Genomic DNA, 24,856 nt, shown 5'->3' with positions numbered 1-24,856 from the left:
AATGATTCGCTGGAGTTTGTGAGATAAAGGTTTGTTATGTCTGACAGACGTCACCATTGGGGTCAGGATTCAAAAAGCCAAATTCCATCACAAGTGACGTGTGGTAACCACAGCAACCAAAGCTGAGCATGAAAGCATGACACAAGATGTTGAAGGAAATCTGGGAACTGAAGTTGTTTTTGTGTCCGAACGGGAAACGGGGGTTTAGTCAGATTTCGTAGTTCAAGCAAGTTTGCAAGTTTCAGCGTTAGACTAGATGCTGTGCTGGATAGGAGGCATGTGTGTGTGTGTGTGTGTGTGTGTGTGTGTGTGTGTGTGTGTGTGTGTGTGTGTGGTATTTTCCTGAATGACAGGCCTCCCCACTCAGGAGAAGGTGTAAGGATTAACCTCTCCCCCTGTGCTCCACACAGCTCTGAGCCCAGACACGGCCAGATTTCTGCTGATGGAAGACCTGGCAAAGCACAGAGGCTTGAGAGGTGTGTGTGTGTGTGTGTGTGATTTATTCTCAAAATACCTGTCAGAGGAAGAGAGAAATATATGGAGAAATCTGCTACTAGCAAAGAACATATAGTATTAGTCATTTTGTACAGTAAAATACCTGTCAATTAACTGACTAGGGTGTAACAATGGGAGATAAATCCAATGACCACTCTACCAATAACACACACTCACATTGTGCTATGCATTTTTAGCTGTATATTACCTCCTATGAGGTAGTGTTTGAGCATGATAGTCTACTTTGAGATACTGATCCTAAATTGGTGCATTTTTTTTTAAAAATCTGGTACTACTCCATGTTTCTATATTATATATAAATCAGAAATGGAAAAGTGGTATTGTGCCCCTGTACAACAGTACAACATATTGTACTGAATTATATTACAGAATATTCTGTAGTGAGCTTTGGGCCAAAATTGACTTGTGGATAGAGTGTTTCATTGGGACACTATAAAGGTTAGCTTTTTTTGTCAAATAATGTATTTTTCAATGTTGAATGATCTAATAAACTGAATATGGAAACCTAAACATAATGCACCTTTTGAGTCACTATTTGGTACTGCTGTGTCTATAAAAGAATTGAGTCAAGACATCACTGTATCATATCGGATTTTGTGAGTCGTTATGTTCCTAACAGGAATGTACATATCCAATATTTGAATACGAGAAATGCATCAATGCATTATGTGATCTGAATGTGCTGATTTAGTACTGATTTTGGAATGTTAGAGTCAATTTAGTGACTTAAAATATCATACAGTATGCATGATTAAAATTTTTGGCCGAAATAAAATTCCTGAGGCTGAAAACTCTCAAGCTACTCAAGCTTGGTAACAAAGCTTGGTGTATTGTTTTCATTGTTTGTATTCCAACATAGCATGAATAGTCCCTTGTCTCCAAAATACCCTCGGTATTCAATTATTTTAAATTCTGAATTACATTAAATCAAATCATAGTGAATTTTGTTTCATGAAGCATTGCACTGTTTCTATCTTTGTGAGCTTAGAGATTTACACCTCTACTGAATACAACAGTTTTCTCTTATTGACCCATGGTTTATGCTGATAAACGGTAGCATCAATATGACTCACTTCCCCCAGACAATACAACTACAATCTCTCTCTCTCTCTCTCTCTTTCCCTCTCTCTTGTTTGAATAAGAGTGCGTCAGGCCTCAGGGAGATTCTGGTGGGTCATTGATTCTCAGTGTTTGGGTTGCAGGTCAGAGTCGCCTTCCTGGCTCTGTCTTTGGACCCCACTGCCAGTTGGACCCCTCTCTCATCCCCCTCTTCCATTTTACTTCATGCAGGCCTGCTGGATCCTCTGTTGGATCCTCCCCCTGCCTGCTTCCCAACCCAGTTAATGAGACCCACCTCCAGCGCTGCACATGCGGCCTCGCCATAAAGCACCTGCATTTATTACATCAATTTGTCGCCTTGACACAGGCGGGTGTGTGTGGTGGGGGCTGAAAGGTGGCGGTCAGGACTACGCCAGTGTGTTTATGAGTGCTTAAGAGCCTTGAAATGATGCACCTTGACAGCTCATCTCGTCGATCTTTCCATCTCTCCTTCGTCCTCCTGCTATATCTGTATGCATATCATTTTGCCAAGCTCCACACTTCCACTGAGTGTTTTTGGGTCGTAAACTGATGAAATATTACCGTTATTTCTGCCGCCGCAAGCACTTTACAGACTGAACTTGACATGTATTCCCAAAACCACAAGCCAAACAACAGCGGCACATAGGCTGATGAAATTTTTATACCGAACTGTCCTTACATCTGGTTAACACATGAGTGTTCCATTTTCTAAGCCCTGATTTGTAAAACCATTTTTTGACCTCTCAGTGTAAAATGATAAAAAGTACTTCATTTGTTTTGAACTCTGCAGTAAAGGTGCCATAAAGGATTCTTTGGATCGATGCAAAGTGAAGAACCACTTTTGGTTCAGTTGAGTGGTTTCAAGTGAGTTTATTAAAGAACTATACATTAGAAGATTCTTTAAGGAACCAGAAGTGGTGCTTCTATGGCAAAAAAAAACAAAGAAATGGGTCAAATGTGTAGTTTAGTTCTACAACCTGCACTTTGCTGTTTTTGTTGAACCCTTTTTTTTGTTTAGGCCTGGCAGTGCCTGGGAGCAAGCTTCAGTTGGTCAGGCCACGATGCTTTTTTCCTTCACAGCGGAAATTATTTTTCATGCGCAGTCACCGCATCAATGTAGACAGATGCTTCTCATCAATCAGCTGAGAAGGGCAGAGGAGGGGGGTTGAAACAGCGTGAAAGAAAAGGAGGAAAGAGGTGGAGAGTAAGTGAGAAAGAGAAGAGAAAGAGTGAGTGAGCAAGAGAGAGAGAGAGCGAATGCTATCCCCAGCTGTTCTCTCCTAACAGGACTCAGGTGATAGCTAAGCAGCACAGACAGCTTCCAAATGAGCGGCGCGACAAAGACAAACACTCGCACGCTAACGCCATGACAAACAAAGGGCAAGAGGTAGGAGGGGGAAAAAAAAGAAAACGTGCATGTGTCTGTAGCATCTCTGCAGCGGTGATTTCCCCCTGTCCCAAAGGCAATAAGGAGTGTGGGCGTCCTGCCCTGAGCCTGCATCAGCCTCATCACACCCGGAGAGGCCCCTTTGATCCTATCGGGGTTTAAAATGATGAAACGTCAAGTAGAGCGGGGTGTCCTGTATGTGTGAGTGTGTGGTGGGTTTAGAGGAATAGCTGGTGGGGGTTGCATCCAGGGAGGGGGGACAGATGTCCAGGCCACACGTGCCTCTTGGCATCAAGCAACCGGTCCTGTCCCTCCCCCCCATTACACATACACTTTTCCCTTCCAGTCAGTAGCAGGCTGACCCAGGGACTCCATGTTGTCTGACAGCTGCACTGGGCACAAGGCTTTGCTGCTGTCAGCAGTGACTGTAACACTGTCCTGTTACAGGCAGAACAGTCTAACTGATCCTTCTTCTTTCCCCAGGTGCAGCCAGAGCCTGTCAGCTTTATCACTCAAATCTGCCCACAGCTAATGTAGAGTGGGGTACAGTTTGCTGCCGTACTTGCCACAAATCAATGAAGTGCATAGACTTACTTGCTGCCATAACAAAACAGAGAAAAACACAAGACTTTCGTGCCAAATTTCCTACACAGGTTTTCTGTCCATGTGTTATGTACAAAGTTTTATGCAGCATGTTCACACGTTACTCTACCTTGTACATATGTATTAAAGGGAGGCCAGATGAAAATTTTGGAAAGGCACCTGATTACATATTCTATTCGATTTACTGAAGTTTAGATAGCCAGCGATGGGCAGTTTTGTGTGGAATTTTGTCAACCTCATGTGAAACCAGATGAAAATTAGTGGTAGTGTCTCAAGAGGGAGACTTCATTTAACAATGGTTGCAGTCATAGTGACTAGGCAGAGACACAGGCCTTGGATACGTGCTGAAATAATATATGGCAACAACACAGTTTCAAGTGTCTGCTGTAGTACTGCCTGTTATTGTTTTTCAAATTGAAGTGTTTTTTTTTTGTAGAATAGAGAGAGAGAACTTCATTTATTAACACCACTACTGCTTTTTCTCTTCTGTCCTGAGCTTGTTGATAAATCCATTATTTCACCACACCTTTTAAACCTTGCTCTTTAAAAGCATAACTCAATTTGTAGGGGGTGTGCAGTTTAAAAGAGAATGTAAGCGCACTGGCATTTGGCCACTTTTCACCTTCAAGTACTTACGCTCTGAAAATCCATGTGGTGGTCGGAAAACATGTTTATGCGTTTAACGCATAAGAATAGAAACATAAATGAATCACATGCTGTTACAAAATGATGGAATTATATAAAAAAAGCTCTGACAAATCAATGGGAGCAAAGACTCGATGGCTGCTCTTTTTATTATTTAAGTCAGTTATCCAGTTAACTCTGAGTTCTTTCATCTAAATAGTAATTTAATCTAGCACATCACTTTTGACCACAAAGATGGCTCTGCCGACCTGTTAAAACTGAAAAGAACTTAGAAGAAATAATGAAATGGTGAGGTCGCTAGCAAAAGTCCAGAGTTTGTTGCCAGTAAAACATATGCTGTTACACCCCTTTCTCTTTGATACTTGGACATTGCGTTGAAAAGGATGCTATCTAAGCAATCAAGTGAAAAAATGTCTCAAGTCAAATGCGTTTCTGTCGATTTCGTAAGCTTTATGTTCTGTTGCAGTTTAGCTTCTTTTCCGACTATCACTTCCTTCTAGTGTCACTTTTCTGGGCTTTCCAGTGGCTAAAAGCCATTCTTCTGTGTTGTTTTCTCACGTAAGTGATGGCAAAGGAGATGTGATGTCTAGTCTCGCAGGGCTGTTTGGAGGAGGAGGATATTGAGATGTCCCTTTGATGTGGGGCAGAGACAGCCTTATATAAGAGACGGCTCCCTCACAGCTGCAGTAATTGCGGTGACACCACAAGGGAACAACTCTTCACTGTGCTAAGAGAGGAAAAACACTGACAGCTCATAAGGAAGCACTTCAATTTGCTATTTTTTTCAAGGTTTGACCAAAGTACCCGGCCAGTCATCTCTATAACGCTCTTCTTAATCAATTGTCTAAAAGCACTTATGTTTTTAAATATGTGTTTGAGTGGTGGTACTTTTATTGTTTTCTTTGTGGTTCCCATTCGTTTTTTGGGTGACACTCAGGGCCAGATGGGTGTTGGTATGGCCCTGAGGGTTCTTGGTATAGGGTGTCTATGTCCGCTCATAATGAATATGGTCATGTACTCCTGGTCTGGTCTGCATGACATAAAGAAAATTCTAGGTTGTGATTGTGATTAACTTTGTGATATATCAAAAATATATTGAATCAATTATGTCATGGCTGAAGATCAGCCTGCATTATTTAGACCAAAATAATTTACTTTAGTTGGATTACATGAACTCACACCCACAGAAACTCTCATCTGGGACATATTGTAGTTCTTTGCAATATTGGTATTGCAAAAACCTGTAGCACATTAATCAAGATAAATAATATATTGTGCAGCCACAGTGAAGGTCGGCTCCCCCCAACCCTACAGTGCAATCATATTAATTTGAAATCATCACAAATTGTAACAGGTGATCTTCTGTCCAGGGTTTGATAAAAGATAAGAGATAGATTGGGGGTTGGTAGCTTTAAGGCAGAACAAATAGTCTTTTTAAAAGGACCAAGGAAGGTTGAGTTACCAGCAGACAGACCCTGAGCTTTCCATATGTCCACATGCTCATGATTATTGGCTCTATTGATCATCGGTCCATTAGATTCTTTCCTTTCAAATGTCTGCCACCTGTTCACAGGCATTAACAAAGAAAGATTGTGCCTTCATCGCTCAAATTATTTTGGGTTGCTAGTATTAGGTGAGCTGGAAAGAGCAGATAAAGTACTGTTTAAGGTAAACCTTGTTAATAGTAAAAGCATTCTGCCAGATGATTAGAAAAATGTCAATTTAATTAGTTTTTACTGCTTACCTCAAATGGAAAAAATCAGTGTTGGCCGTGTCAGACACTTTATCACTGATGACTGAGATTTGTGTTCCCGGCAATTCAAATTCTCAGCACAGCAGCAGTCTCTCCACATATAATATCGTGTAGACTTGTGGATTAGAGCTTGTAATACTGATATTGTCATGCTTCACAATTTCCATGATCTGAATTTAATAAGATTAATATTTTGCTGTTATCAGAGATTGCAGAGATTGTGACCCATGTCTGCACGAATGAAGCCCTCTTGATGCTGTGCGCGTGTTTGTGTATGCATGCATTTGTGTGCATATGACAGATTTCATGGGAGCTCGAGATGCAAGAGGACAGATTGACAGATGACCGACTCAAATGCCGGCAACAGGAGCTGAAATGTAAACCTTTCATCTGGGCGCGAGAGCCATTTGTCATTGCCCAGTTTCATACTAATATTTATTCATGAGTTCTGAAAGCATTTGAGGCTTTCGGAGAGAAAATAAAACCGCTCTGGTCTGCTTGATCATGATGATAAACTTTTAATTAAAAGTGACCAGCTGCTTATGCAGCACATGTATAGCGTTTAATCTGAAGCTCAAAACGCATCCTGTCATTCTGTGGATGGTTATCATTAAGTTATTATAGTAACCCCATTATGGTTCCATGCATAGGTCAGGAAGTGCAAATCCTCAATACTGATTTTCCCATTACTCCAAAGGTAGTCAATCAGCTAAGAGGTGTTCTGGGTCTGAAGTTTGCTTTGTCCATTTTGCACTGGAGATGCGAGGCTAATGTTTCAACACCCCATCAGTTAGCATCATGTGAACTACATGCCTAAATCATAACACAATGCCTCAACCCAGCTCTGTTAAGAAATATCAAATTGATTTGATTGATCGATATGTTAGTCTGATTCTAATAAAAATGGAGAAGAGTACGGACAGAATTCTCACTCGTATTACTGTCTTCAGCTAACTTATGTTTGCCCTGTTTTTGTATATTAAAGTGTGCCATGCAGTGTTAGAATCCATATAGTTTGCATGCTTGTAATTGACAGCTTGTGAGCTTTCATTACTGGTTAGCTACATTAAAATTGGAGCTCCAATGCAAAACTAATGCAGTAAACTTTGGACACCAGGCATATTTTAGCTGCTCAACTACATTTGAGGGCAAAACTTAGTAAATTTGATTTTCGGTCAAACCGTCACTTTAAGGGGAGTCTTTGAGATGCAAACTAGCTGCAGTAGTATGGTGCTAAAGGAGACTTCAAACACTCCTGTCTGACCTGTTGCACTTTTTCCTATTGATTTTAGCAATCTTTTTTTCCTGCCACAGAGTCACTCAAACAAATAGACTCATTTTGTTCCAGACAGGCACCTTGGGTTAATGCAAAGGGCCTCCACAGTGAGGCACACCGGTGGGGTTTTTAGGCATTTCTTGCAGCATTGAAGCCTCAACTTAAAAATGAATGAAAGATCGGGGATGAAGAATTGATTTTGTGAGGAGGGAAAGGTTGAGAGTCAAGGGATTCATTAGCGATGCCCGTCAGAATGCAACCATGGCGGGCTGGAGGAGGGGTAATTGAAGTGGACTGCAGCACTCGCGGGTAGGATTACACTGGCTTTATTGTGAAGATAGAGGGAGAGAGGGAAAGAGCAAAAGGACGAGAGAGAGGGAGAGGGCACTTCCCCCGAGGCTGGCACTCAAAGGTTGAGGGTCACAGGTTTAATCCGCCTCCCCCAGGGCTTTATGGGTAATTGGCAGTGCCTAATCAAGCTCCAGGGAGTCTGCGTGGGTCATAGCAGATGGGAAAGACCCAACTCGGTCTAAATTCAAGAAATGACACCTTTCATCTTTCTAACTGAAACAGTACCAGAGAAGAAAATATGTGATGTGTCATAGTTTAATGCTCGGATGATGCGCATCTTGGTTTGTGTCAGGTTCAAACAGGTTCAGTCTTTATTTGTGAAATATTTTTCAGGCTCAGGTTGGTTCTAGATCTCAGAGTTGGCCTTGCTTTTTCTTCTGCTTTAATTTCCTTGCTTTGTTTTTAAATTATTTTTAATGGGAGTCATTCATATTGTTGGCACTGCAGTTTTTGAGACCTACATGCATGTGTTTGTGAACACGTTTGAGAGAAATAAAATTTGAGCTGATTTCCTACAGAATTTTCTTGGGCTACAGTTGGGTTTGGACAGAATTTTGTTGGACTGCGGACGAGTTAGGCCAGTATTCTATTGTGCTGTAATGAAGTCCACACAGAATTTTACTGGCCTTCTCAGGTTCAAACAAAATTTTGTTTGGCTTTAGTTTGGCCAGAATTTTGTTGAGCTGTAGTCGGATTTGTAGCGCAGTGAGTTTTGATAGAGTTTAGATTTAAATTCTGACTTAATTTAAAGTCAAGTTTACATTATGTTGTTGGTCAGATCAGGCACAGTGTTCTTGGGCTATGCTTGAGTTCATCTAGTGTCAATTCACTGGCACTGCAGATTTATGTTACATTAGAAATGAGCATTTGCCATGCAAGTACAGGAAGACTTCATGTCCCTTTCTCTTTCTCTTTCTTTTTCTCTTTCTCTCCCATTACTTATTTGTATTGCAAAGTTACAGACTGTACATTAGTGTAGACTGATCATGAGGCTATAATGCATACTGCCAAGGTATGTGTCTTTGTCATAGCACAAGGAATATTAGCTATTAGAAGAAATTGGAATTACAGTCGCATTTCTCAAGTCAAAGATAATTTATCACCCATCGGGCCTTTGTGCTGTAGCCCTCTTTTGCATATTTATATCATAGATACTAGTATTCTCTTTTGACATTTAAAGTGATGGAGGCAGCTTGCCGAGCCTACCTCTTATCAATCACAGATAAATAAAGGAGACACCCCAAGGGTTAACAATAAAATCCATAAGTTTGGTTCACCCACCTCTTCATTAGAATACATAAACGCACGCGCACACACACACAAGCAAGCAAGCAAAACCGCCTCATTTATCTCTCTTTCTCTGCTAGGGTGACATTGTAGTGACATTAGCTCTGTAATTCAGGCCTAATGGCAGTATCTCCACCCCACCAAGAGAGAGCACACACGTGCGACACCCACATACAAGCCCCAACACACACAGACATGCACATACAAATGCATAGATACCCCTTTATTTCCACTAACGCAGAACAGACAGATTCAAACATAGAACCACTATGATATATTAATGACTTCGGGATGCAGCTAATTCTATTCTTCATGGTCAGTTTGGGATACATTGAGCATTTGTCAGGACATATAGCGTTCATTCAAAAACGTAGTGGCTCCAGCCATTACTGGAATATTTGCTTAATCAGCTTCATTAGAGCATAGAACAGCATTTGCAGCAAATTTTTGAACCTCAAAAATAATGGAGGTTTATTACATAATAGACTTATAGACTCACACCACTGACTGCTACTGCTACCACACACACACACACACACACATTAGCTCTGTAATGTATCTCCTCCTCACCAAAAAGAGACACAAATTCAACAGAATCAGGCATAGAAATAATAGATATATAGATTATATGAATGTGAAAAGGAGAGATTATTTCCTTATATATCCTATGTATGCCATTTATCCTCTTTATGAGGGAAGACCACTCTGAGAATCACCACTGACCTAAAGTCTGTAAAGGTCTGGAAGCCCCCATACAGAACTGTACCTTGGGAGATGAACTCTGCCACAGTGATCCAGCTGCAGTCTCTTTAATCATTTACGACCAACAGCAGCTGTGTGTAAACCCCTCAGAGTGCTGACTCAGAGTGGTCCATGAGCAGGATGTCTACTCCACGTCTTCCTACAATTGGTTCAACTTCAGTTCGAATCTGGATCTAAAATATCTTTGAACAAATTCATTGTTTATAACAGCTACATGAAGAGGGCAAATTAGCGCTGCACAGTATCAGCAAAATACCATATTGCTGTTCTATTCAACATATTGCGGTTTCGACCTGTCTTTACATATATTATAAAAACACAGTTGACCTATTCATATTCCACCCACAGATACATTCTTTCATAGCAGTGGTTGGACAAGTACATACATTTAAAGTGCTTTATTAACTTCATACAAATAATATTTATTTTGTATGAGAGTGAAAGGTCAGGACAGAGTGGGTGTTGTTTGTCACGTTTTTAATCTAATGTCAGCATGGTGACAAATTTATTGCTATTTCCAAACTGCTTATGTTTGATTAGCTACAGCAATATAGTTCAGCTTTGGTAGCCTAGTGGTTTAACTCCTTAACATCCCAGGCTTATTACAGACATATTAATTAGTAACTACAGGGACTTCAATGCAAACTTTTGAGTTGAGATAAATTTGAAATATAATGTTATGTTATACATCTACACTACAACTGACATTCATTACTAAGAATGGGATTTTGATGGCAGTTGCTGTTGATTTGTGTTATTATTTTACATACAGTTGCTTTGCAGGAAGGAAAACCTTCCTTTATGTTTGCGCCAACATTTTTAAATGGCATGACATCAAAATAAATTTTGATGAAATTAATCAGAAGTCTGACTCAATTTCTCAATACAGAATCACAGACACATATGCTTTCTATGCTGCTTATCCCTCTGGGTCGCAGGGGAAGCTGGAGCCTATCCCAGCAGTTTCTGGTAAGAAGGCAGAAAACACCCTGGACAGGTCACCGGTCCATCGCAGGGCAGTCAATACAGAATTACGTAACTTATTATGATCATTTGTAATTTAGGTATTTGTAATATACCTGGTAGTCTGTTTTTCTCTGTTACCTGCAGCAAAATTTTAACCTTCACTTCTGCTCCTCTCTCTGTGCGTGTTGAGTGGAGAAGACGGGTCTATTTCGGCATATATATTTAGAGGGGGATTGGTGGATATTGCCGTTTGGAGCAAGGGGCAGTGGTTTGGTGTTATATTGGAACCGGGCCAGTGCAATATCGAAAAAGCCCTTCTCTTCATAAAGTCTATCCTCACGCAATCCCTGAGCAGTGCTAGCTCAGGGGCACAGACTGATTGGAAACGTGCAGGCCAAAATAGCGATTGAGCAGAGGGCAGGGGAGGGAAAGATAGGCCTGCTCAGATTAAAGGAATGGAAGTGCTGTTACAGAAGAATCTGATAAATGGCAGTAGAATGGAAATGCTGATGGAGAGTCCAGCTGATGGCATCAGCCCTGAAGATGTGCCAAGGTCGATTGAAGGGTTTTTGGTCTGGAGTTATTACTTCTGTCATATGGGTGTGTGAAATGTGTGTGTGTGTGTGTGTGTGTGTGTGTGTGTGTGTGTGTGTGTGTTTTCTGTGTTAGTATGTGTCTCTGTGCTGAGCATGGGTGTTTACTATGTTTAGGGGTAAAATGATGTGTGTGTGTGCTGCCTATTTCCATTTATGTAAGCATTCAGACTGTTTATGTCTGTGTCCGTGGAAATAAAGTAAATATTTCCTATTTGTTTGAAGTGGCACTTTTTCACCAGAGTCTAGTTCATTCAATTATTCATGGCCTTTGTGCTAGAAGGGAACTAGTTCATTTATTTATGAGTCAGGCGTGGGACAAGGAGTAAATTGAGACCAAAGGGAGAGATAGCAGGCTAAGAATGCTCCAACCAAAGATAAACCTAGCCTTATAATCAAAGCGACCAGAGTATACACTAAAGGCAAAAGTTCAGAAACAACATTAGCTTTGTAAAAATAATCATGAATAACATTAAATGAACATGAACATGCTTTTTCTTCAATATATAACAGACAGTAATGTGTTTTCTATTATGTAAACATATTATGTGAGTTTGACTGGAGCTACAGTGACACACTAACTGCAGCATCGTGTACTAATTAATTAAATAACTTAATTTGCTCATAATGTTTTATTTCAAACGTAATTATATGCACATCTCCATATGACATTCATAGCTTTAATAATTAAATAAATTGTGTTAAATTAGTTGGTAAATAATAAAAAAACTTATCAATATAAGGGACAATCAGCAAAAAAAGACTATCATGGTTTTTCCCCCATCTAATATCTTTAAGCACGTCACTGCAAACTAAGCATGTACAATTTCAATACAATATTAAAATCTATTAAAAGTATCAAAAAGAACATTTGACACAGGGCATTGAAATTTGAAGCTGTAAAAATGCTCCCGTATGCTCCCCAGTCTCAACACTAAACATCTTGACTATTTTTCCATTGTTTATAGCCCAGTTGAAATGTTTTATATTATAATTATGTTGCAAAATTAATGTATAGTCTTGAGTTGGTGTTCTGAATTCATATTTTTTTATATCATAACTCTCATTTCAGAAATTAAGATTGTATTGAACCTGAATAGATGTGTCCCATTACACACCATGATGCCCCTGTCTTAAACATCGATCAGGCCTGCAACGCAATTTTCTATTAATATTCGCCTGTTCGGCAGTGCCCTGCACTACAGCCCCCAGCATGCACTGCAACATAATGTGTGTTCGGACTGTCCTACCTAAACAACAGCGTAATTTAATGTAACAGTTTCACATCAGTCATGTCACCACACACGAGCTGCATTTCAGCTGCAGTTCATTCAATATAAACAGCCAACGTCAGCTCAGCAGCTCCTGAAAATTAGCCCAAGTATTCATGAACTTGAAGCAAAGAAATGATGCCAGGTGTCTAGTTTAAGCAGATAGGTAGGTTTAAAAGACCGAGCACCTAGGGACATGTAAATTTGGAATATTTCAAGTATTCATGTAAAATTTCTTGGTCTACTCAAGTGTTTTGGTGATGTACAACATTGGGGTTGTCTTGTTTGTTAGCAACTGTAAAGCACTGTACCTTAAAGTGGACCTTAACAGTCTCATATAGTGTGAGTTGTGCTGTATGGTATTAAATTATACCATACAGTTATACCATACTATCATTCTACCATGCAATACAAGTTTGTATTGGGTTTTATTGTATTGGTTTGTATAAAATTTGGCCTGATATGCAGTCATTCACCCTCTCTCTCTCTCTCTCTCTCTCTCTCTCTCTCTCTCTCTCTCTCTCTCTCTCTCTCTCTCTCTCTCCATACAGTTCTACGGGATGATTTCCGGCAGACTCCCAGTGATGTGGTGGTGGCTGCAGGAGAGCCGGCTGTTATGGAGTGCATACCCCCACGTGGCCACCCCGAGCCCACCATCTCATGGAAGAGGAACAACGCGAAGGTGAACGACAAGGACGAGAGGATCACTGTAAGTCTTCTTTCTTTCTTTCTCTCTCTCTCTCTCTCTCTCTCTCTCTCTCTCTCTCTCTCTCTCCTGCTCTACAATCTTTTCATTGCACCCACTTCCTCTTTCTTTTGCTTTTTTTCCTTTCCCTCTCCCTCCTCTGCAATCCTTTCATCCACTCATCCCATGGCTGTATCCAATGCGAGTACCTTGCTGCCTGTTCGTTCTCTCTCTCTCTCCTCTCTTTCACTGCCTCTCTCTCTCGTGTGGAGGCCCACGCAGATTTCCGTAGCCCATAACACTTGGGCAAGCCACTTATCTAAATGGACTTTGACAGTGTATTCCAAATACATCAGTGGGAACACTCTCTCGGTGTCAAGCATTGCAGAAACAGCCATGCTAGTCTTGCTCTGTAGGCTGAAGTACCTTGATATGCTGTACTTGCTCTGTTGACTGCAGTAAACAAGTCTTGCTTGAATATGAGATACAGGTACATAGGTATGGAGGAAGTGCTGTCTGAAATGCTGTGAGCACTAGGGATGGACTATCTGGACACTATGATGAGGAATAATTAATTGCTGTGGCTGATACTGATAGTGTTAAGCAATATGCTATATTTTAAAACATGTTCATTCTGTAATCCTTATATAAAGTGCAGTGAGTTTAAGACAAGTTAGAACTCTAAAGATGGCTCACTGATTCATGACCCTTGTAGCCTTGACATCGCTAAATGACTCATTTGTTAAAATTAGTTAGCTAAATGTAGTGGTTGGGTATCATTCACATTTATTACACAGCTAAATTAGACATTTATTACAATGATTAAACATTCTGTGCATTAGTTATCAGAGACTTTTATCCAGAACCATTTACAATGGTAGTCAAATGTAGCATTAGTCATTTTGCCCAAGGACCCTTATTGTGCAACAGTATAATGAATGGCTGTGGTTGTCAGTTGTAATTCCTGTATCTTATTAATAATAATTAAATCCTCTAAGGTTTCTGCAAAAAATGTTTAATACTCCAGCGACTGCACTGTAACCAACACACAGCTGTTCCAAGTTCAAGTTAGTCTGCCATGCTTTTGTTAACAGGAATCTGTATAAAATAAAAATGAAATGTTTATTCATGACTTTCCAGTGCTACAGAAATGGACGCAACAGGAAAAGCAATTAACAAAACAGTAATACTGCATAACAAAGGCAAAGCTGAGTAAGTACTGCAAGAATGAAATTGAAAAAAATAAAATTGCACAAATTGTGTTGCCTTTCATCCAGTTTTACTGCAAGTAGAACTAAAAATATTTGTCATAAGATAAAGTCTGCCCTAAATCCCCCCAAAAATGACCAGTACTACAATTATATTTTGCCTTTGCATATCAGAATAGACAGCTAAAGTGATTTATAATAAACTAAATTGGTTTATAATCCATCCACAAGTGTGCTAAAAACAAAGGATTGTAGCGCACACATAAATGAAACATGAATTGTTCAAATTGGACTGCTTTAGCGTTTTTAAGAGTCAATACATAATGTTGAGTTTTCACTTTAAAATGCTATGACTAAAATCAAAATACTAAACTGTATTATGATGTTATAGGTAAGGCAGACTGGATCAGGGTAGCCTTGTAGCGCAGTGACTGGCATCAGTGTAGACAGCTGCAAACATTGGCTCAGTTTATCTCTTGTATATCAGATCCGTAGACACCTCTTTGAGAATATGACTATTTCAAAGGGTGTCTAAGAAGACAACTGGTCTTTGATCAGCCATCCAGCTACAGGATGCAGTGTCCAGGGTCTGATTACAGGCCCTGAATGATGTGTGTGATGTGCTGTTAACTGTGTAGATCCGTGGCGGGAAGTTGATGATTTCAAACACGCGGAAAAGCGATGCAGGAATGTACGTATGTGTGGGGACCAACATGGTGGGAGAAAAGGACAGTGATCCGGCTGAGCTAGTGGTGTTTGGTAAGCTTGCATCTCTTTCTTATTAATATGACAAATTATATGATATATTAGGAGTGTAGAATGCATTGAATGTGGCAACTTGGCTACATTGGTTTTGAAATGTCTGACTGAATTAAAATCTATTACAAGAGTGTTCATCAAGGTATGCACTCTTTTTGGGGGGGCAGAAATATCGGGCTATTAAACGTAAATATGAAAAAAGGCTTGCTGTATTTTTTTTAATAGTCTATATTCCACTATAATTAAATTGAATGTCAAAATATGAGATTCCATGATTCATTGAATCATCCTTTAAAGAATCTTAATAGATGTTTACACTCCTTTAGTTAACCAACTTATTGGATATAAAAGTAAGATTTTGAACATCATCTTTATGAACGTGAACATTCTCCTCCCTTCTGCATCCCTCATGAAGAGCGGCCCATGTTTGTGCGGCGCCCGGTCAATCAGGTGGTTCTGGCTGATGACACGGTGGATTTTCAGTGTGAAGTCCAGGGAGACCCTGCGCCAACTATCCGCTGGAGGAGAGAGGAGGGGGAACTGCCCCGTGGCAGGTAACGTATCTTCACACACATATACAAACACATGAACATAAACCTACACACATACAGCATCATTCAAAAGTTTGGAAACACCATTCAAAAGTTTCAGATCACTGTTTTGAATAATATAAAACCAACATAAATAATTACAGTATGATACTTATCATTTAGCAATTCCTTGTTGTGCCCCAGAATTTAAACATTGAATAAAACTTGTTTATTTTATATGTGCTTTATTAGTTTATCTGCATTGTATATATATGACTTTTTAAAAGAGCAATTATTAATATTACAAGTAATTCCAGGCCTTTGAATGGTAGTGCATATGTACAGACTGGCTTCATACTGGTATTAAAATAAAATTGCTGCATCTTACAGTACATCAGTTAACAGATAGCAAATGACATGTTTTGCTTGTTTGCTAAGTAAAAATAGCAACATGCTCTGCAGGGAACAGATGTAAAAACGATATTTTTCAGCATTTTTTATGCAGTGTTTATTTCTTCGCTGGGTTTGGAGGGTGTATTAACTTTTCACTTAAACGTAATTTTGCTAGGGATACCCAAACTTTTGCCTCTAAGTGCATAATGACTATGAAAAATGCCTCTTAGAAATGAAACTGCCTCAGTCGCCAAAATTTTTACACACGGACCTACTCTTACTCTGATTCTTCTACTGGTATATACTGTAATGTCAGTAGTCAGTCAGTTAATTGTTCATGTGTTTCTATAGGTCAGAAATACGGAGTGACAACAATCTGCGGTTGACGCAGGTAAGAGCGGAGGATGAGGGAACGTACACCTGTGTGTCTGAGAACAGTGTTGGCAAAGCTGAGGCATCAGGAACACTGCAGGTCCACGGTGAGTTACAGCCTCACACACCCCCACATATATACAAGAGCATGACACTCACAAATCCTCATACATGCTAATGCATACTGGCATGCATCACATCAGTGCAGCGTGACATGTCCTATCTTTGACTCATACCAAACTTTCCTTCATTTGACTCCTAACTCAGTTAGCTGTAGCTCACGTGCACTAGCTTCCCATCCACGGCATTCATCAAAAAGGGCAAACTGCTAAAGCAACAGTCATTTATTTACAGCTGCCAGACAGAATTAAAGTAACTCTGTTCTGTTGGAGGCGCATCTCGCACTATGAAACATGACGGTGGATTTGAGCATGTTATTGCATTAAGAAAAACTGCACACCTAATGGTAGCTTACAGCTACACTCTGTCTGTAGCTGATTTTATCTGGCAGCTGTTGGAGAGATGAATTAGCATGCCAAGCGTGGTTGTAATATTAATGGCTTACACTAGTGCTTCTGCATAGACGCTGATCTAAACACTGTTTTCCACAAGCACACAAAAGCTAGATTTAGCTTCATTGAAAGTTGTTGGAATTTGTGGATTAACTCAACATGAACACTACAATTCACACTGATGTGGTTTCTCACTTCAAGGTTTTTAACCTAAACTCTATATGCCACATCTGTAGCATACAGTATATGATCACAGATGGTGATGTGTTCCCCTGTACTTAGTAAAGGAACTGATAATCTACACACTACAAGCTTTTGGGTGGCAACTGAAGTTGGATTTTAAGTTAGTCAAAGAGTTTGTTTTGTTTCAAAAACAAAAAATACATTGAAATTGTTGTCCATGGTAATTTGTACTGTACTACAGATGTGGCAGACAGATGGACAGGAGATGCTGCAGTTTTCCTTTAACACTGTAAGCCCAAACACACTGAACAAAAAACAAAGCATGGCTAATGTTGAAAGTTGGTGTTAAAATAGTCAGGAAAAGAAATAACAAGGCAGATAAACTGGTGTAGATGGTGGAAAATATTCTATGGACTCTAATTATTCTCTAATTATTATGGCAAACTGCTTATTTGGTAAATGGAGAAACATTGGCTAAGTATGCAAATATCTGGTGGATGCTTATATAGACATTCTATAGACATACACAGAACCACTGAAGAGTGTGTTTGTAAATGAAATGTGCAAGTAATAGGAACTTTTTTAAAGCAATGCTATGTTTAGGACCACGTGCACATCTTTATATATTAATGTTGCACACAGGCTCAAAAAGAAGGTGCATCTCAATGTTAAGTTCACAAATGTAAAATCAACATTATACTGATGAAGATATGATGACATATCCTGTACACATGTATGTAGACATATCCTCGAAAGACATGCCCCTCACCAAATTCTGACTGAATTCTCTACAAATACTCTTTCAAAGCACTCACAATCATCAGATTCTTCTCGATAAAGAGGCACAAAGCACAATTGATATTTTTCTGGTTGTTGCATACAGTTACACGTTTAGGTCTCCAAATCCCCAGATCTTACATAGTGTAGCTTTAAGGTTTAAATCACCTTCACATTGTGTAAAGCTTTTATACAAATTTTTGTTTCTCCTAGAACTGAAAAGGATTTAGGGACCTTATTTTGAGGGGTTTAGTCTTTAGAGCTCTTGTTGGATCAGATTCTAGCATGCTTATTTATTCTATGGAGACTGTAAAGTCGGGGTCAGGGCACAGTCACACAGACTCATTCATCTCCTGCTCTTCTCCTTGCCGCAATTGCCCACACTCAGACTTGCCCTTGCATTACGCTGATCATTTCTGCCATTTTGTTTTTGTTTTTTCTCATGACTTTCTTATTGCAAACCGACTCCAGCCCCCAGCCCATCCATCTCATTTTCTTTCACCATTTGTTTTTTCTCTCTCTCTCCATTCTGTCCTCCATTCTAGTGGGCCCATCTCGTAAGTACCATTCCATCTCATCATACTGCATGTGTGTGTGTGTGTGTGTTTGTTTGTGTGTGTGTGTGTGTGTGTGTATATGGTGAGCCATTGTGATTGGATGTGACAAGGTTATGACCCTTGGGGGGGCGGAGCCACACTGCTTATCTTGGTCATCTAGCTGGCAGGGAATGGCAGTCTGTTCAAAGCCCAGGCCTTCATTTCATTCCACACTGTACTCAGTGTGGTGACTTTAGACTCTGCGGTCCAACCCATATTTCAGTTCATTAATGAGGTAATTCAGCAGACTCATCAGCATCTACTCTACACCCTTAGCTTCTGACATTTAAAGCCTCGGAGCTCAGGGCAGAAATGACCTGTGTGAGCACTGTCTGTTGGTGCCGAAGTGATTTACAATGGCCCTGTATCTGCCACAGAGCAGGGCGACCCTCTGCATTCCTCAGGGACTGAGAGGAACATAAGGTGGTAGAAAGGAGAGAGGGAGAGAGGGGCAAGCAGCAGATCGATTGACAGATGAGGAGAGGAGGTGAGGAGATGATTGCAATGCCCTGCTATCTCCAGGTTGTGAGGACACTAAATGAAACACTGAAACTTAAATTCTCAGCTGGTTAATTTCAGGGCACAAATGCGGGTTCTCTCAAGTTATATACTTTTTCAGTTTTTTGTTATTCTGACATAGGTGTAGTCAATATGGTAACATTTTATCTTTATCTTGATACTTATGTCATGATATACATTTTTAATAATATTGTGGATAGTGTCAGTACTTTATGAACACTGAACAACTGCATATTTCATTGCAATGAGAGCATAATTTGTCTTATATAATTGGATTTAGTGCAGCACAATATGTTAAATGTTGAATATAAAAATGGTCATACTCATAGATTTTGATAGTATTTTTTTGTCTGTTTCAACATATCGAACTTTTAAAAAAAAATATTGGAATACATATTGAGTGAATATTGTGGAAATATTCAAGGTTGAATAGTAGTGTAATATTTTACCATAGTTTACCATATCATCCACCCCTATTTTGGTTGTCCATTATAGATACTGCCACTTACATTCTTACATCTAATTTGCATGATGATACTTGCAAATTAATACACTAAATTTATTTCACCTTGTCCTAAAACTTTAACCTGAACTTTAGCCTCAACTTAAAGTTTCAGCAGATGTTTTGTTAGGAGTTGGAGGATCTGTAGTCTAGATAAACTATAACATTTTACAGTTTACAAAATAAATGATATTCTAAGGATATTACAGGCAAGTCTGAGACCATTGAGGGTACTCTAATCGCAAAAGTTCAGGCACCCCTAGTCAAATTATGTTTTGTTAATTTTCTGAGTGAAAATAAGGGCACATTCTTGTTTACAGAGAACACATATTTGCATGTTTAAATGCACTATACTAATTATTTGCTGAATTTAATATTTTATTTCAAAATAAAACATAAAATGTGGCCTGTGCAAAAGTTGTGGCACATTAATTTATATTATTAATTATTTATTGAATTATATGCTCATTTTAGTCCAAAATTTCTGTTTTGCATTACTGTGTAAATCACTCAAATCATTATGAAGTCAGATATGTACAGTCCTACAAGCTGGATCGAGTAGAATGTTATCAAACTGTGTGGTCCTGACCTCCGTATTGTGCTCAGGCCCAAAACACTGTGAGAGGCAACAGGAGAAACCACTTAGATCTGGCCCTGAGAATCTGCAGAGTGACTAGACCTACATTCCTTTTCCCCTGACTAACTTTCATAAATAGAATAAAGTCAGCATACAAAATGCTTTTTTTCAGAGCATGACCTTGAAGTGGCTTTTTAACTTCTTAAACTCTGAAGACATATCGGTCAGTCCAGACTAAAATTCCTTGGTCTCACTACATAACTAACCAAACTTTCAGAGTCGTTACTTAAGAATTATAGGAGGTGAGGGATAACTAACATCAAGATTAATAACTGAATAGTAAGTGTATAGTTTAAGGGGTTCATTTTTAGTAAGCAGAAAATAAGATGGGAAAAGTATTGACTTCTCTGACCAAATGGAAGGCTGGCAGGCCTGGATGTTATTTTTGCCCAAGCTTAACAAACTTCTGAAAGTATTGTACTAAAAAAAAGAAATAAGCACAAAATACAATAAAAAACAGAAAGGGAAAAGCAGAGTTTAAAGAAAAGACAGCAATCACAGTAGGAGAGTAGTTTTTTCATAACCAAACATGGTTCTTTTAGTTTTTTTTTTATTTCACTCTTTCTGTTCTTACATCTGTATGTGTCGTTTAGATGAGCAGGAGGAAGGGCAATTTGAGCGCAACACAGAGAGAGAGAGAGAGAGAGAGAGAGAGAGGGGAGGGGGGGCAGAGGAATGGGGTCGGAAGCAGTCTGCCTAGCTCTAAAGATGAAGGATCTGTTTCATCATACGCTCAGTGGCAGGTCATGGAAATAATCCGGCCTGCTCATTTCCTTAACTGGCCTCTTCATTAGCATGTGTAAGCTGGGGGACAATAGAGATGAAAAACTTGTGTAACAGCAGTTTATACCAGACTAAAGCCTGCTGCACTCGACTGCACCCCCCATCTCAAGCTCATTATGGAGCCAGTGAGTCTGCAATAAGGGCCCATTTCAAATGCCTGACACCGTAGTCTAGCCAGACTAAAATTAGGCAAGACCACCTAAAGTTACATGACACTGTTGTGCCAGAAATGGTGGAACTAGGCATTAATTAAAGTAGCTGAATTTTAAAAAACAGACACAACTGGACATGAATCAACAGAACACACTGAAATATGTTTGGTGCCCCAAAGTGCAAATAATACGCACATCTGCACATCTCAATTCAAAATTTTTCATGTATTTACTGAATTTAACATGGGGGAAAATGGCCTGTGCTAAAGTTATGGCACTCATATATACACACACACACACACACACACACACACACACACACACACACACACACACACACACACACATACATACATACATACATACATACATACACACACACACACACACACACACACACACATATATATATATATATATATATATATATATATATATATATATATATATATATATATATATATATATACAGATATATATATATATATATATATATATATATAATGTTAATGTTAGACTCAGCGAATAAAGAGAAAATCAACAAAACATATTACATAATATTGTACATTTTTATCGGGTTTTGACATTATGATTCAAGTTTAAGAGAAGTTTAAGTTGCAGATGCAATTTATCCAAAAATCTGGGCAATGATTGACAGGACCAAAAGGATTATATTTGCCTACTATATGCATTATCATGCAAGCTGCCAGTTCATCAAGTTTTAATAGAATTTTTTATTTTAACCATGTATTCGAGTTTGGTGATTATTCATGACAACAGTAGTTATGAATGTGTGCAGTCAATGGCCGATTGTTTGGGAGGGGTAAACATATGTACTGTCTTGCTGCAAAGCGTTTAATGTTGGTTACCGTCTAGAGTTTGTGTTAATTGCATGTAGGGATTTTAATTGCTGTGGTGGTTAGTGAAGCGTGACTCTTCACCATGTCTGTCTGCATGGCTGTTTGAGTGTGACAAGTGCCTGTCAGGCTATCCCCCCTGGGGGTTCCAACTCGGCAGACTGGCAGTGGTGTGTTGCTTGCTGCTTGTGATCTGATGATTTTGCTGTGTGTGTGTGTGTGTGTGTGTGTGTGTGTGTGTGTGTGTGTGTGTGTGTGTGGAGATGGCAGGCGGCAGTGGTGGTTCTATGATCAGATTTCTTTTTGGTTCTGTGGCAGTGGGAGCTGTTTTGTCTGTGTATTAAGGCTGCTAACTGTTCACTATCTGAGGGGGATGTAGACACAGCATGTGTGTTTTAGACTGTTTTGAAAAGAAAAGCGAGAGGGCTGAGGGCTATTTGAAGACTCCAGCATGTCTGAGGCTAAGAATGAAAGCCCTGAACTCCATGTGTCAGCATAGTGTGTGCGTGCATGTGTGTGGGGGCGGAGGTTCTGACACTGCTGACCTGTCTCAGACCAGCCAGACAGTGAAAAAATCCCATAATGCCATCTGCTTTCACCTTCAAAATGCTATTGTGAAGTCTTGGATTTATTAGTTTGGGTGAAATTGTTGAGGCTGTGGCAGCATTTTGATTCAGGTGTTTTATAAGCGACAATTAAATAAATCTGGTTCTTATATATTATCTTCTATTGTCATGCATGCTCTCCTAGGGTTTGGTATTGGCAGCACATATAACGATAGAAGTGTCAGAGTGTGATATAACGTTGCACATTACAAAACACTACACATACAGTACTGTGTAAAAAAGAGACCGCCCTTTGTTTGTTGAATTTCCACTGAAAACAGCCAGTTTTAAGCTCTGTTGTAGCTTTAGATCTGAATAGATCCACAGGTGTTTGTCAATCCAAGAGAACTCAACACTGAGTCTGAAGAGATGTGTAGCTGTCAAGAAGCTGTTACTGAGAAAAGGAAACAGATGAAAAAAGATGAAAATTAGGGAATAAAAAAAAAAAGCTGCTGGACTGGCCTCCTTAGAGTCCAGACCTCAGTATTACTGAATGTGTTTGGGATTACTTGGATTGAGAGAAGCAGAAAATGCAACCAACTTCTAAGAGGAAGACTGCAGATTTGTTTGAAAAACTGAAAGCAAGTCTCTCAAAAGAAGAGAAGCTCTAATAAATGAAAAGTAGAAGTACTAAATACTGAAGTTTTTGATATTATATTTAGGTCTACAAGCAGATGTCATTTATAGTATTTGTAAATATGTAATATGTAATTTTCCTTTTAAATAAATGTTTTCTGATAAAGACAAATAACTTGTACTTAATGGCTATTAAGTACAAGTTATTCATTTTATTCCAGCCCACCATGTTCTCTATCAAGTTATTTTCCTATGGATTCACTTAGATTGGATTGTTTCATGTTATTTATGTAGCAAAAGAAGCAGTTTCTCTCATTCATAAGTGCCCTATGTTAAAGCAGATTGATAAATACTGATGCATACATCTATTCAGATATCACCAGGAATTTATTCATAATATATTGCTATATCAAGATTGTCCCCACAGACCTATACTCTGCATGCTTTTAGCCATGTCCAAATATCAGAAAAGCTGGATTTATCTGGTTATATATTGCTAGGTTTGGCTGTTAAAAGATGTAGATCTGAAATTCTTCCCTGAAGTCTTCTTCTTGTCATTCCATGTTAGTCTACATGCAACCACCCTCTTCCACTTCTAAAGCCTGCTGCCATCTCCATTAAGTGCTAATTATTTATCATAGCCACAGGCATTTTTTTCTGTGGCTTTCAAATCTGGCTCTTAGGCCCATTTTGAAAGCAAAGCCCCTTGTGCTAGAGGGTGCTCTTAGATGAAAATAAATAGCATTTCCTGCTACATAATTGACATGATTTTTCTCCTGGCAGTGGTATGCAAGTTTTCATGAAGTTCACGCGGATGTGGGTCACAGCAAACCCTGATGTCGCTTTGGTTCTTGGCTCTGAATTTTTTTTATAACTTTTAGAAGTATTGCATAAGATACAGTGTTACACTGCGTTTCATAAATATTTCTACCATTGCATCAGCCCAGCTGAGATAAGGTTATGGGATCGATATGGGCCCGTCTGGAGATGGTTATTGAAAGCTGGAGAAATGGAAATCATAACATTCCCCTCTTGCTTGGAGCAAATTATTGAGACAAGGGACATGTTTTGGATTTGACCCCAGGGTCAGGGTTAGGGGCTCTGCTTAACCCCTGGACAGGGCCCCCTGAACCCCATGTCCCGCCTCTCTCCTGGGCTTCGTTCCGATCTAGGAAGCTTCACGCTTGCAAGCTGTGCCTACAGCAGCCTTTGTTTATTGTGTATTTACTGTTCAGCCATGGAGGCAGCAATGAAGCAGCTGTTGAGAGAATGAGAGGGAGAGAATGAGAGGGAGAGAATGAGAGGGAGAGAATGAGAGAGGGAGAGAATGAGAGAGGGAGAGAATGAGAGAGAGCAACTGAGAGAGAGCGACTGAGAGAGAGAGAATGAGAATGACATGTTTAAGAAAACAGGGAGAGAGACAAGTATGCAGTTCATTAGATGCATTTCAGTCTAGGTGCTGATGCCCCAGAGCAAGTTGACCTGATTGATTGCATTAAAATGTGAGGTGAGCTAAAGGAGACACCTTGCTCCGGTATTAATGTGAGGTGTCAGAGTGAGTGGCTCACTCTTGCCATGAGTGAAAGAGAGAAAAGAACCATGGAGTGGTTAGGAGAAATCAATTAGCCATTGAAGGTTAAAGGTGGCAGCATCACCCATCCACAGGCCTGTGCTAAAGGGCAATAGCTTTTGATCAATATCCCCTCCCCCAGTTCCTGTT

General features: G+C 39.6%; 1 protein-coding gene across 2 annotated transcripts in view; it reads left to right on the top strand.

Moving 5' to 3' along the window:
* Nucleotides 1–24,856, top strand: part of robo3 (roundabout, axon guidance receptor, homolog 3 (Drosophila)) — an 85,669-nt gene that overhangs the window by 28,731 nt on the left and 32,082 nt on the right. The window contains exons 3-7 of one of the 2 annotated variants that reach the window (XM_037547387.1): nt 13,042–13,199; nt 15,022–15,142; nt 15,558–15,696; nt 16,417–16,544; nt 18,455–18,466. In XM_037547387.1, coding sequence (XP_037403284.1) covers nt 13,042–13,199; nt 15,022–15,142; nt 15,558–15,696; nt 16,417–16,544; nt 18,455–18,466 — 558 coding nt within the window. The remainder of the gene's footprint in view (nt 1–13,041; nt 13,200–15,021; nt 15,143–15,557; nt 15,697–16,416; nt 16,545–18,454; nt 18,467–24,856) is intronic. The other variant, XM_037547388.1, reaches the window with a different exon arrangement.

The sequence above is a fragment of the Pygocentrus nattereri genome, chromosome 18, assembly GCF_015220715.1.
Source record: "Pygocentrus nattereri isolate fPygNat1 chromosome 18, fPygNat1.pri, whole genome shotgun sequence".
NCBI lineage: Eukaryota > Metazoa > Chordata > Actinopteri > Characiformes > Serrasalmidae > Pygocentrus > Pygocentrus nattereri.
This window is presented reverse-complemented; position numbering and strand designations above follow the sequence as displayed.